Source organism: Triturus cristatus, chromosome 11, assembly GCF_964204655.1.
Source record: "Triturus cristatus chromosome 11, aTriCri1.1, whole genome shotgun sequence".
In the NCBI taxonomy this organism is placed as follows: domain Eukaryota; kingdom Metazoa; phylum Chordata; class Amphibia; order Caudata; family Salamandridae; genus Triturus; species Triturus cristatus.
In genome coordinates, this window is record NC_140594.1 from 108,640,191 (window position 1) to 108,655,452 (window position 15,262).

Sequence of the window (15,262 nt, forward strand, 5' to 3'; positions counted from 1 at the left end):
ACGGGAATGAGTGGAAGTGGGTATCGGTTTCTAATGGTGTTTTTATTTAGTTGCCTGTAATCAATACACGTGCGTAGCTCGCCATTGGCTTTCGCCGTGAAAAAAAGGGGGGATGCCGCGGGCGATCGTGAAGGACGGATAAAGCCTATGGAACAGAAGTGATCCAGGTATGTCCGTAGGTGTCTGGTTTCTGGTTCTGACAAGGCATATACCCTGCAAGACGGAATGGTAGCGCATTCTATGAGATCTATCCGACAATCATATTCGCGGTGTGGAAGTAGGCTCTCCGCCTTAACTTCACAGAACACGTCTCGATATTGTCGATACTCTGCGGGCAACAGGACGTCTTTTTCGGCTGCTGTGGCTACCTGGAAACCCTGAACAAGGGACAAAACCTGCGAGGTATGGTTTTTCATACACGAAGATAAGCAGTCTGGAGAGTTGAATTCAATGGTTTTTTGTCTCCAATCCATGGTGGGATTGTGCTGCCACAGCCAAGGCATGCCCAAAATGACTTCATATTGTGGAGCCTCAATAATGTTCAGTGCGAGATTCTCCCATGGTCTTGTGGTGACCCTTCGAGCACCAATTCAACTACTTCCGTGTGTTCGGTAACGGGACCGGATTTTAACGGCTTGCCGTCTACGGCTAACACTGTCTCGGGTTTGTCGCTGGGCACTCTACCGAGTCCCAGTCGCTGTACTAGCCCATAATCAATAAAGTTACCGGTGGCTCCAGAGTCAATCATTGTCCGGACTACATGTTGTTGCCGCCCGGTTCGGAGCACCATTGTCAGAACTATGTGTGCGGTGGCCCCCGGTCCCCCTAAAACCCTCAACGATGGCACCATCCATTTGCAGTCCGCTACCTCCTTCCCACCGATCTCCCCTGTTCTACCCTCTTCGGATTCTACTTGTACGGTGGCTATCTGTTTCTCGGAGTATGAAGCATTCCTTTTCTTGGGCTTGACGGGACACTCCCTGACATAGTGGCCCTTTTTTCCACAATACATGCAGACCCCCTGCACTCGCCTAGATTCGCGTTCGGATTTGGACAGTGGGGGCCTTAGTGCTCCGACGTCCATGGGCTCGGAAACGGCCTCGTTCACTGGTGGAGTGGTTCGGTGTGTGTTCTCGACTCCCACCGGCCCTCTCTCTCTTCCTCTGCGGTCCCCACCCCTTTCGGACATTCGGTGGTCTAAACGAAGTGTGAGGTTTATGAGATCGGTACAAGTGGTAGGTTGAGGGTCCATTTGGGCCATGACGTCCTTGAGGTCATCCCGTAACCCTTGGTAATACAGGGCCATACGTTTTTCCTCGGGCCATGCCGTTTCTCCCACCAACCGATTGAAAGTAGTCATGTATGTAATCAAATCCTTCCTACCCTGCCGCAACTCCAACAACTCCCGATCCGCACTGAGAGTAGTGGCTCTCCTATCGAACACCCTCTTGAATTCTCTCCTGAAGGCCGCCCAGTCAGAAAGCAGTGGATCGTCGTTTCTGACCAACGGAACCGCCCAATTGGCGGCGGCCCCGGTGAGATAGGAAATGGCAAACGCTACTCTGGATATGTTTGTAGAAAAAGAGGCAGGTCTACAAGAGAAATGTAGAGTGATTTGTGTTAGGAATGTTTGTATTTTATGGGGGTCTCCGGCATATCGTTCCGGACTCGCCAAGGGTATCGGTGGGGGAACCGTCACTTGAATGTGCGAACTACCTGAAGCCGCATCAAAGGGATTTCTTGCCTGTCTATCCAGTCTATCCTTAAGCACCGCGTTCTCTGCTCGAGAAGCGGCTACTTCCTGTTGGACCAAACTCAAGGCTTGTATAACCTCTTCCAACGTGGCCATCACTGAGCAGAACCCTGACCGGGAGGAGACGGTTTCGTGGGTACGTGATTCTGTCACGGCTGTCCAAGCTCCTCAGGATCAGGGTGATGCTCATGTGGGTCCACCTCCTGAGTTCCCCACACTCTGACTATACAACTGTTCACAGAGCATAGAGGTAATCAAGCGAGGGATAGGGTAGGGAAGGTACTGCATGGGAAGGGATACCTGAAACGAGAGAAACACACAGGTTAGCACAAGATCATTCCCTGACTACTCTCATTTCATTCTCGCTAAGACCTGTCCGTACCATGAGCCTTCTCTCTTCCTGGGTGTCGCTGATCGTAAGATACGTCTCTCACTTATGGAAAGCTCCTTCCTAATCCCTCACAAATCATAGAAGAAAATAGACCAACTCCAAGCATCCAGAAACTGAGAGAACAAAACCCCCCCAGGGGGTGTGGGAAGAAGATGCTGCAAAGTGTTTGAGCTGGTTGGAAGAATGAACACAACTAGAGATAATAGAGTCCGTAGGCAAATGTTCTACCTCTACAGACCCCTACAATTGTCCCGGATGCAGGTCTCGTGAGTCATTGAACAAAGGGCATCTCAGCCCGTTCCAAAATTAAGCAAGAAAAGAAACAAGCCTCTTTACCCCCTCTCTGGAAGCTGAGAGGCAGAACCACAGTAGCAAAGAAATGAGAAAGAGTTCTCTCCACCTCCGGTCCGGATGGCAAGAGTCTTACCCCTTGGTTCTCGACCTGTACACAAGTCTCGGGGTTCTTCCTGGTTTTCTCTTCTACTGAACTGGGTCCCCCTCGGGAGGTGATTGGATGACGCCGCGAGTCCTCCCGTTTCCTGGGGAAGGTCCGCTGCAGGTTCGCAGCCGGTCCGCTGCTGCCGCAAACAAAAGGCCCCGATGGTCTCCCACCGCTCAGCCGAGCGACGGGGAGTCAAGATGGGTAGCTCCGCAATGAGCCCAGGTACGCTACCGTCTTAGAAAGCTGGCATTCTCCACTGGAACGCGGGTTCTCCTCGCCAACGCGTCCCGTCGGCAATCGAATCAGTATCACGTACGACGCTCCCAGCGTCGTACGCGATTATAAATGCGTGGCTCTTCCTCCCCGAGAGGAAGCCGGGAAAGGTAGTTCCAACGGAACTTCGGGGGTAGGCGCGGCTCGTAGCTCACGGCCTGACAGATTAGCCTAGAAGGCTGCAAATAGAACACTCAGAAAAAACTGGTGCCGTGCCGTCCTCCAGGACCTTCAGGCTCCCATCATGCCCCACAGGTGACAGGTCAGTTCTTTTTTCTGGCTCCTTCTGTGAGTATCCTGGAGCATTGAGCGCGTCAGTTAGTGGTTTTTTGTCACTAATTGGTAATTTTCCAGTGAATTTTCGTGACTTCACTCAACGTCTTTTGTACTTATAGTACTAATTTCATCATTTTTTCTGACTTTTGAAAAGAATTTCCTGTTAGAATGCCGTCCTTATTTAATAAATGCCCTTCCTGTGGGGAAAAGGATGGCAAAGTCAGACCCGCATTCGTTCTGTATCATGTGCCTACCATCTTCTCACAGACCAGATGATTGCTACAACTGTCATCAGCTTTCCAAAAGAACCCTTCGGGAAAGGGAGAAAATCAAGCTGCATGCCATTCAGGGGAGAGGAAAGGAGTCAACAAGTGGCCTGGAAGAACAATCCTCTAAAAAGCCCTCCTCTTACAAAAGGTTAGAGCATAAGGAAAAGGGTGAAAAAGAAGACGCCAGTCAAATTCTCTGTCAAGGGACAGATTGACGCCGAATATACCCTTGTGCTCACCGCCGACTTTGAGGGCTACTTCTCCGTCAAAGCGAACGACTTAAGGTACGAAGTCTAAACCCAGGCGTTAGTCGACACCACCTCGTAGATGGTCCAGATCAGGCTCGCCTATGACGACGGGAGTCAGACGCTCGGCGTCAAAATGTCATCGTTGACAGGAATGATCGCCGTCAAGGATATCAGTGCCGATGTCCAGATCACCTCCAATGTCAAGAGCACCTCTGAAAACGACGTCGAAGCCAACACCGAAGAACTCTACGCCGGTAAGGCACAGTCATTTCGGGGCGAACATTGACGACTGCAGGGCAAAACAGATCACCGCCGGCGAGGCGGTCTTCGTCGAGGTGGTCGACGTCCAGAAGATAGACGTCGAGAACGGTGTAAAGGTCGCCCCCGGCATCAGGGAGAAGGTCTCCTTCATTGAGAAGGTCACCGATGAGATTGCCGTCAATATCGACATCGAGACCTATGTCCATCTACAGATCTCCACCTGCCGAGAGACTGAGGTCAGACCGGTCCCCAGTATCGACGTCGAGAGGTCCGTCGACGTCAAGGGAAGTTCAGGTGCTGACGTACAGGAGTGCTTTTTCTTCCCCTGAACTCCGGATTGTACAGATCACTCTGGAAGCCTCTCCAGATCCAGAACAACCTACTAACATCTCTCCAAGATGGTTGGGAAATATAAAGGACTGGAAGATAAGTTGATTCTCCTTGACAGGACATCCTCATTCCCCTGCTCACTCTCCTGACAGACAAGAGAGACGTGCCACACCTCAGAGGTCATCAGTCTCGAGGAGACACAGGTCAAGGTCTCCTAGGAGTCGGTCTGCTCACTCCCTTGACAGACAGAGATGTGTCACACCTCAGAGATAATGTCTCAAAAAGACACAGATCAAGGTCTCCTAAGAGTCTGTGTACAAGATCTAGGCACCGCTCTCCTAGAGAACAAAGACGCAGGTCACCTTCGTGGTCCTCGAAGGCGGACTACTCACCGACTCTCATCTACTCCGCCGACTAGGGTATCACCAGTAGATGATATTTTGACTTTTAATGAGGTCTTGTGCAGAGGTGCTGCAAGCTAAACATCGAAATGCCTTCTTCTGCACCTTCGACATTTGTGATCTTTGAGACTGTACATCACAGGTCCTCCTCAAGACCTCTACTCCCTCTGGTACCTGGATTGCTAGAACCGGCTCTCCACACATTCCTAACTCTGGCTTGGTGGGAGCAGCACCTTCATGGATAACAAAGAAGTGTAGGGCACCTGAACAGGACCCGTTATTTCTTAGGTTTGATCTGTCCCCTGTCATTGTTTCAGCGGCTAGGAAGACTCACACTGGGTCATCATCTTCTGCTGTTCTCACGGATAAGGACAGTAAAGCCATGGACTCAATTGGCAAAAGAATGTGCAACACTTCTGCAGCCTACATGGTGGCCAGCACTTTAGCGTTGTTGGACCGATATGACTGCTTTCTTTAGGACTCTCCATCACGATTTGCAGAGAAGCTACCGAAGGAAGACAGGCAGGATTTTCAAGAAATCCTACATGAAGGGGGTCTTGTGGCTAATCAAGTCATAAGCGCGGCAGCAGATGACTCAGATCTTGCTGCTCCTGGTTATTCTCATGGAATCTGCACCCGTCGATCCTCTTGGTTGAGGCTTACGGGGTTGAAACCAGAGACCCTGCATACAATTCTCAACCTTCCCTTCAACAGAACATAACTCTTTGGCTCTCATGCTGACGATGAGATGTCTCGAATGAAAACCGAACTAGACACCTTGAAGGCTGTGAGGTTAGAGAAAAGAAAAGATTTCAGGCGTTGCTACCGACCATATGATTGGCACCAGTACCAGCAGAGGGTTCACACCCCTCACTGGTCATCACAGCAGCATCCAGGGAGATCCTACTACCACCAGTGTTGACCTGGTAGAGGAAGAGGAGGCTCAAGACAGACAACCCCTGCAGCTAAACAACAGGCTAAGCAGTGAGTGCTTGCTTCCCCCAACTCCGTTACCCACTCTGGTGGGGGGGAAGGAGTATAGGTTTGCACTTGGACGAGTGGACCAAAATAACGCAGGACAAATGGGTGCTCAGTATTGTGAGGAATGGGTACTCGGTCAGATTCATGTCCCCTTCACCTTCTGTACCTCCTCGGAAAAATATAGTACATCGCATAAGTATGATAAGAGAGGAGGTCTCCATTCTGCTACAAAAACATGCTATCGTAGAGGTTCCCTGGCACCAACGTCGACAGGGTATCTTTTCCCATTACTGTTTAGTTCCAAAGAGAGGTCCGAACATGGAGTTGAGGCCTTTACTAGATCTCAGACTACTAAACAAGTTTGTACTCCGAGAAAAGTTCAGAATGTTCGCATTACACCAAATCATTCCACACATTTATCAAGGAGACTGGATGTGTTCCATAGATCTTCCGGATACTTATTTTCACATCCCGATCTCCCGGAAGCATCGGAAGTTCCTAAGATTCAGAATACAATAAGACCACTTCCAGTTCAAGGTCCTGCCTTTCGGGCTAAAATCGGCTTCTCGCACCTTCTCAAAATGCATGACGGTGGTAGTGGTGTTCTTGAGGAAGAAGAAGATCTTAGTCTAACCGTACCTAGACAATTGGTTGCTCAAAAGTGCCTCTCCCACCCTGCTGCAGGAACATCTAAGATGCTGCATTCAACTTTTAAACCAGTTAGGCCTGTGCGTCAATTTCAAGAAATCCATCCTCAATCCAATGCAGAGGACACACTACCTGGGCGCAACTCTGGATGCAGCAAGCACAAAAGCGTTTCCTTCAGAGGAGAGACTATTATCGATACTCCACAAGAGTCAAACTCTCCTGAAAACACCTCATCCCACGGCCAGACAGGTATCATCTGCTGGGCTCGATGGCCTCATGCATATTCATTGTTCTGAATGCCAGGCTACAGATGAGACCCTGACAGCAAGCTCTGGAGGACCAATTGTCTCAGGTCTCCAACTATTGGGAGGACACTATAACCCTATCTCACTCAGTCCAAATCGTCATAAGATGGTGGATGTATCGATCTCATCTTCTGAAAGGAGTTAGTTTCAACCAGGAACTTTCCAAGCAAACTCTAGTCACAGATACAACCCTTCAGGGTTGGGGCGCTCACATGGGATCCCTTCAGGTCCAGGGGATGTGGTCAGAAAAGGAACTTCTTTACCACATCAATATGCTAAAACTCAGAGCAATGCATCTGGCGCTGAAGGCGTTCTTTCCCTCTATCGAGTCGAATTCCCTGCTAGTTCAGACGGACAATACAACAAAGATGTATTACCTGAACAAGCAATGAGGGACTAGATTCAGACCCATGTCTCTTGGGGCTCAAGCGATCTGGAAGTGGCTCCTCGCAAGGAACATGTCGATATCTGCAGTTCACCTCCCAGGCGCCACCAATGTACAAGCGGATGACTTAAGTCGAAACTTCGTCGAAGCGCACCACTGGGTGTTAAAAGACGAGATAGCTCAAGACATCTTTCGCAGATGGGGTGCACCAGACATAGATCTATTTGCGGACGCAGGAAACACAAAAAATGCCGCGCCTACGCATCCAGATACCCTCAACCAGGGAATGCACTGTTGATCGACTGGTCAGAGAAATTACTTTGCCTTTCCACCAGTCCCTCTCATACCGCTCGTGATCAACAAACTTTGCAAGTCCTGGACAGAGATGATCCTGATTGCACCAGAGTGGCCTTGTCAGTGGTGGTACCCGGACCTCCTACATCTGTCCAAGATGCCACACAGGAGATTGCCATGCCATCCGGATCTACTGACCAAGTCAGGAAGGCAGTTTTTTTTTCCCGACCTACCGTCACTGAGGTTGACAGCATGGCTCCTGAGTTCCTCCAATATGGACACTTAGGCCTCTCGCAAGACTGTATGCAGATCTTAAAGGAAGCGAGGAGGCCTTCAACGAGAAAGTCATATGCTTTCAAATGGAAGCGTTTTTATCTGTGGTGTATAGCTAATGGTCATGACCCTATCCGGGGCCTAGAACAGGTTATTTTACCTTATCTGTTGTACTTAGCTAAAACAGGCTTACAGTTCTCTTTTATCAGAGTACATCTGGCAGTGATTACAGTGTATAGAAGGTCTCCCACCCAGGCTTTTTTCTTTCAAATGCCAGTTGTTAATGAGTTCCTGGAGGGGCTGAAAAAGGTTTACCCACCAATTAGGTTACCTTCTCCTACCTGGGAACTTAATGTGGTCCTATCTAAATTAATTGGCGCCCCATTTGAACCCATTCACAAAGCTTCTCTGCAAAACCTCCCGTGGAAGACCGCCTTTCTAGTGGCGATCACATCTGCTTGCAGGGTGAGCGAGATGCAGGCCTTATGCTCTACAGAGCCTTATCTAGTTTTCCATGCTAACAGAGTGGTGGTGTGGACTCACCCGAGTTTCCTTCCTAAGGTGATCTCGGAGTTTCATATTAATCAGTCAATCACTCTATCCACATTTGTTCCTAATCCTACCACGCCTGCTGAGAGAGCGTTACATTCTCTGGATCGTAAAAGAGTGTTGAAATTCTATCTGGATAGAACAAGGGGTATAAGAAAGTCTGACCATCTTTGTTACCTATGGTCCATTACACAGTGGTTTCCCCTCCTCTAAAAGGTCCCGCGCTCAATGGATAGTGTCTTGCATCATGTAATCCTATTAGCTAGCACACAAACCGCTCCCTGGCAGGCCGAGGGCTCACTCTACGAGAGGTAAAGCTGCTTGTTATGTTATATGTTACGTTATAAAAAAAAAGTATAAAGCGCACGTACACCAAAAGGTTTCATGGCGCTACTTTAAAACTAACCGAAACCAAAGGAATGTGTTATTCGTGTGCCTGCAACAAACAACCACGTTTTGAGCAGCTTTCTGAACCTCAGTAATTCCGTGCATGACCGTATCTCCAGGGGAAACTAGTTCCATAATCGTGAGGCCAAGGATGCAAACCGGCAGCCTCCCTGCCGTTTCCGTTTGAAGGCAGGAGTAGTCAATAACTGGAGATGCCTTGAACGGAGGTTACGGGCGGGAATATACCTAGATAAAAGGTTATTAATGAATTTGGGGCTCTGACTGTGTTTTGAAAACATTTGAAAACTAGACATCCTGTCTTAAAGGCAGTCCGTTGAGAGATGGGAAGCCAGTGTAATTTTTTTAAGAGCGGTCTAGCAGATTGCCATCTAGGTTGCTGGTGGATCAGTCTTGCTGCCTGGTTCTGCACCAACTGGAGCCGCTTGGTCAAGAAAAGTGGCATTCCCAGGTAGATTGAATTGGCGTAGCCTAAATGTGATAGCACCATAGCTATCATAACCTGTATCAGCGCTGCATGAGTAAGCAGGCGACTGATCTTGCGTAACTGAAAGAAACAGGTTGAGACCACTGCGCTGACCTGAGTTTTTAATGATAGATCGTTATCTATAATAACCCGAGGCTTTTTACAGAGGTGGAGGGCTCGGGGGGAGAGCCGAGTTCTGCAGGCCAGTAGTGTGGGCCCCAAAGAATCTGACTCCTACCTGTAAGCACCAATTCAATCTTGCCTGGGTTGAGTTTTAAATGATTTTGATCCATCCAGTGGCGAATGTGAAGCATAGTGGCCTGGAAGTTGATAACTGAATTAAGTGAGTTATCGATAGTGAATGTTAACTGTAGGTCATCGGCGTAATTAAATGTGGTCACATTCCTTTCCTTCAAAGACTGAATCAGAGGAAGGAGGTAAAGGTTAAACAGATGGGATAATGAGGAGCCCTGTGGGACCCCACATGTCGTCGTTAATTTGGGTGCTGTAAATGTGGCCAAGCGTACTGCTAGAGTACGACCCTCGAGGAAGGATTTGCCTCTACAGCTATGCTTAAAAACGTACCTATCCAAGAGATATGTAAAGCAGCCACATGGCATTCAGTCCACACATTAGCATGCCATTACTGCTTAGATTCCAAAACTGAGGTGGATGCGAAGTTTGGCACGCATCCTTGAGAAATTTATTTGGGTAATACATGATTGAAAACAGGTTTTGATATGCAGGTATTCGTCCGCAGGGTTCAGGGATGGGCTTGCTACTCTATTCAGTGCTTACGACTATTGATGAGGATCCCCTGGAAGAGAAGGATAAGTTACTTACCTGTAATCCAGTTCTCCTCCAGGGGTATACTCGTCAAAGTCATAAGCAACCCTCCCTCCTCCCCGGACGAATACCATGTGGATATACTGGTCAGTCATTTAAGATGTTTACTAATTTATGTGGTTTGGATTCACATGGTACAAAATCTCTTCATTGCCATTTTCTTACTCTAATAATCTTAGAATAAGACAGTTATTTTCTGAACTAATTTCTAGGTTGTGCATTGTACTTCACCATGTTGTGTTGTGTTGCATAGGATACTTTTCTAGTATCCATTGAGTGACATTTGCTTCAACCCAATCCACAGGACTCCCTGCTGAAACTAGAGGACTACAGGCAGTGTTTTGAGTGCTCCGAGGTTTCCCTGAATGAAGCCATGCAGCAAATGTTGAACTTGACAGAAGCTACGGGCAAGGAGGAGTGGGTTGCAACGATCACTCAGCTGCTGACTGGCATTGATCACTCCCTGTCTGCTGACAGTGTTTTCCTGAGAGAGAATTCCTTCACTCCAGGCCTTATCCGACTCTCAAACAATCTCATACAGGTAATAAGGACACTTCTAGGGGTAGGAGATGGTTTGGGGTTGGCAAATGTGGAGTTTACACAGCTTTATCAGCTCGTTATTCGCCTGACCCACCTGTTAGTCTCACCGTATAATTCTTCTCAAGCACAGTGTCCCAGGCCTTTGCTCATTTAATATCTATAAATCAAAATCTAATGTGTATTGCTCAGCCCACACAAGTCATCTTTTTATGATTAGAGAATGCGGGCATAATTGTCCGGAGAGAGACTTTACTGAACTGTTTGACTTCATTACTTTCATGCATCAATTCTCAAAACCTCTTTTACTTTCATACATCAGTTCTCGAACCTCTTTAATATAATGCTTCAATTCTCAAATTCTCTTTAGTATTGTATCACTCACCGCAGTACTGCACCCCTCTCTGCTTTTCATGTCACCCTAGTCTGGAGAGATGCCCAAGACCAGACTCTTAAGTAATCATCTCAAGGACGATGCACACTTTCTGCATCCTTTGCAAGGCTTTGCCATAATACCTGCTGTGGTAGATTGGAGAATTGTCATTACAGCTGCATTGACATCTTTCTGCCTTACCCACAAGCTCTGCTGTGCTACTGCGATGCCCATGTCCTCTCGCTCAAAATGCTTTGTGGCGTCTTCCAGTTGCCTGATATATATTAAAAATGTACTAAAAAATCAATAAAACCCTTGCATTGTTTATAGATCTTTTCTTTACATTTATCAGTATTTAGTACTCATGTTTTTCACTGAGACTTCCATGGCAAAGATGGAATCCATTTAACATTGTTCCTTTATTCGCATTTCTTGGTTAGTAGAAACTCTACTTCTGTTTAGGCTTAATGAAGGCTGTGTACATAATAAGAAATCTCTTTAATATCGACTGAAATGGGTGCACATTTTTACTGATGATGGTCACTGTCCGATCTCCTAGTTAGTAAAATCCCCAACTGGCTATAATAGACACTATACACCTGCTTTTGTGTGCTGTCTATGAGCATGGTGTACCTATTTGAATGTCACTTTGTTTGCTCTGGCATGCCTTTATGGTTAACTTTTTGTCCTACTAAATTTGCCCCTTTTATCTTTGAACACTCTGCAACAATTCGTGTAAGTAGTTTGTGCTTGTAAACTTCTGCTCTGCTGCAGAAAGGTAGCAAAATACACCTTTTCTGCTGTGAACGTTCGTGTCGGCTTCATTGCCACGAGTTCTGCATATTTCCTTTTTAATTGGACTTTTTCAAAAGCAGTACTAAACATCCTGCAGTGGCATCAGATCACATTTATATATGCGGTACATATAGGATTTGATTTGCAGTAGATATAGAATAAAGTAACAGGAGCACAGTGGCAGGGAACCAGGCAATTGTCCAAACAGGAAGGATAGGGTAAAAAACAACTGCTATCATATGGCCCCAGCGTGATGTCAAAGCTCCTTGTTGAGTTAGAGTCCTGATTACCGTGATGGAAGAGGCAAGGCCGGCGTTAGGTGTATTGCTGTAAGTTTTCCCCTTCTGGCATCCATCATGCCACTGTCCAAGCTTCCTGTTTTCCAAATGACCTTTAACAGTTGGTGCTGGCCAAATAGCTGACATCTGGAAGCATGTTTTAGGGGTTTTAGTCTGGTAGGCATGCAGAACATTGCTGTGTTTGTCTTTCAAATGTCCCACGCTTTGATACAATTTCTCTAGCATGGTTCCCATGAATCATCTGTTTCTGTTCCAAGCTAATTGACTGCAGCATGGCGATCCAAGAAGAGCCGGCTGGAGGAGGACCCAAAGAGCTGTTAGTGTCCTCAGTGCTTCCATGGATCATTCTACACAGGATCATCCAGCATGAGGAGGACGCCTTCCGGTCACTGTGCCAGCAGAGACTCAAGAGCGGGGAAGGTAAAGCTCATTTATGCTTACTTTGTGAGCTGTTTGATGAGCAGGTTTCAGAAATGAAGCACATTACTAGGCTGGTGTGTGGCTGTGGTATTCCTCTGACAGGGTCTGCATATATATGTTTGCAGATGTTTATAGTGCAAGTAGTGTCAAATAGAAAAGAAATATTCATTCCCTAGGTTGTCTACTTGATTACTTTACTTATCTTTCTTCTTTTCAAAGCAAATACTTAGATTCTATGCCTGGCAGAGAATTAACACCCCTGATTTTGGTGTCCTGAATGCTGAGTGATGTTTCAGAACAGACAGATGACCAAGCTGGGCACCTGCAGTAGAGATCTGTGTTCATCGTTTAGTTCTGCGGTTTGAATTCCCTGATCGAAAGAACCAGCTCTTAATTCTTTTAAAGTTGATAAATTATTGAATGCCAGAAAAATGAGTAACAGTGTACTTTGTTATGCTAGAGATGTTTTAGAACTCAAGTTTAATTTAGGGTTTTATGATTTTAAATGCAAGCCGGAATTGCAGTTTTATACTTAGAAAGGGACAAAACAGAAGCATGTGGTAGGCCATATGAAGAGCGGAAGGGACATAGTTTAGGACTCGTAAGACCACGATTTTTTAGAAAGAAAAGAATAAACTAGGGTAAAGCAGGCCCATTTTGTAATAAGCAGCTGAATAGAAGGGCCACTGTGTCAAAAGGAGTGGATAAATCACCCAGACTTGTCTATGCACCAAACTAAGAGTGCAGACAAGTAATAATTCCACCTCCGAGATCACATCAAGAAAACATTGCAGAGGAGAATCGAAGTATGCAATTTTTTTCCTCCCCCAGAAAACATGGTAGCATTAGGGAGATGAAATAATTGATGTTAGGAATATTCACGCACCACCCTCCCAACTACCCCTGGAACTGAGTAATCTAGATGGCCATCTTTTTCTGTGGGGGGCGCACGGAGCCCCTCAGAGGGATCACATCCAGCTTGCTTTCATGGATTCCACAAGCAGTGAGCCTCCATTGCAAATCAAAGTGCTAACAATATAGTTGGAACTGCCAACGAACAACGGACTGGGCCTCAATAGTGGGAGCGGAGATTCTGACACATACAGTGGTTTGTGCTCTGAATGGTAAACAAAAGACACAGAATCGACAGCAGATTATGTGTTGCATGCACAAAGAAACCATGCATACCATAGTACAACAGTAGCCAGTTACAAATGATTAGATATGTTGGTGTAAATATGGTGCTTGAGACTGATGAAGCAGCCACTGACTATAGTGAAAAATTGTAGGAGTGAAGTTAGATCCACCAGGCTTTACGTAGCGTCCTGGGTTCTAGACTTACGAGAACTTCATTTCTGAGCATGGTTTCTTGCAGTAAAGTGATGAAAATATTGAAGTCCATCTTCAAACCAGTGAAGTAATGCTGCCTTCAACTGGTTTAAAAATTAGTTACTTCATAAGCTCCATCTACTGCTCATATTTCCTTTTTTTTTAAAATGGGAAGCATGTAATGTTGAGCCCAAATTATGAAACATAGACTCAGCTACGCAAATCATAAAGATCATAAGCATCTTATGTGCAGGGTAATGCATAGAGTGAAAGAATGACACAGTTGAACCCATAACAAAGAATTATTAAGAATTGAAAAGATACCAAGGCAAACTCAATTCTTAAAATGCAAGAAATGTACCACAAAGTTCCATATTATAAGGATAAAATAACATTGGAAAATAACATGAAGGTTGACTAAGTACAACAAATCGTGTATGATTCTGCTCCAACTAACATCTGCATGTTTTATTCTTTATAATGTCTTTGCCCCCTTTTTGACATGGTCATTTTTTTAACGAATATTCGATGCAATTTTGACAGAAGTGCACTGGGCTCCTGCTATCCAAGTCCCCTATGCCAGCTCTCATTCTCCAAAACTGTACAATTTGTTTCCCGATCAGCAATACCTTTAACGCCTTCTTTAAGTCCCTAGTTAAGGGTACCTCTGCTACCTAGGACAGGGCGGCCAAAGAGGGTCCCTAACGGTTGCAGCATTTATTGTGCCACCCTAAGGGACCCCTCAGAACCCACATTGCAGGCTGTGTGATTTGGTGCAGAGAAAAGTAAGACATGACATGACACGCCTTCTGTGTTCCATGCCTGCAGACACTGCATGCAGTATAGGTAAGTCACCCGTACAGCAGGCCTAAGTCAGGGTGCACTATACTACATGTGTGGACATATCTGCATGATCAGATATGCCCCTGTGAAGTCTAAGACGATTCTTAGATATTACAGGTGAACAGGGAACGCATTTTAAGTTCATATGCTGGACACTGGTAATTGCGATTTCCCAAGCTACATGATGGCATCACTGAAACTAGAGGTGTTTGGTATCAAACATCTCGCATTAATAAAACCACACTGATTCCAGTGATCTATTTATTAATACATGCACCTTAGTGGTACCCCCTGAAAACCTACTGAATAACTAGTGTAGACCAGCTTGCCACCACAGACAGATTTCTGACCCCCCTGCAGAAGAGAGCCCAAGGTCTCTGAGGACAGGAACAGTGCCTGCTCCGGCAAGAGGTGTTGTCACCTCCTCCAAGCAAGATGGCTAAGTAATCCGCATATCAAGGCAGTAGGCTTCAGAAGTCTCTGCCGCCTTTGGTATGCAACCCAAGGCTTCTCCAGACGGGAAATGCCACCCCATGCCCATTTGGCACCTCGACGGGCAGGAAAATTAGCTAGTCAGGATGCATGTTCCCCCATCAGGCTAGTTCCACCCCTAAGGTGGGCTACCCGATGTGAACAATTGAGAGTTCCACCATCTTGCTTTTAGCAGATTTAGGCTCACTGGGTCAGGGTTATGCCAACTTCCCCACAGGAAAAAGTCATAGAAGGGGTATAATCGCCCTAAGGGTAAGTAGCCCATTGGCTACTACCTGTCACACTCCATAATGCCCCTAAATTGAGTATTTAGGATTCAGAAGAAGAGGAGAAAGAGCCGGAGACAACGAGGACTGAAGACTGCTGTGGATGTTTGGT

General features: G+C 46.5%; 1 protein-coding gene across 8 annotated transcripts in view; it reads left to right on the forward strand.

The window, feature by feature from the left end:
- The window catches only part of CABIN1 (calcineurin binding protein 1), a 1,566,474-nt gene that overhangs the window by 366,396 nt on the left and 1,184,816 nt on the right, over positions 1-15,262 (forward strand). For all 8 annotated transcript variants that reach the window (XM_085634628.1, XM_085634623.1, XM_085634621.1 and 5 more), the window contains 2 exons: positions 10,101-10,337; positions 12,058-12,220. In XM_085634628.1, the coding sequence (XP_085490754.1) occupies positions 10,101-10,337; positions 12,058-12,220 (400 nt within the window). The remainder of the gene's footprint in view (positions 1-10,100; positions 10,338-12,057; positions 12,221-15,262) is intronic.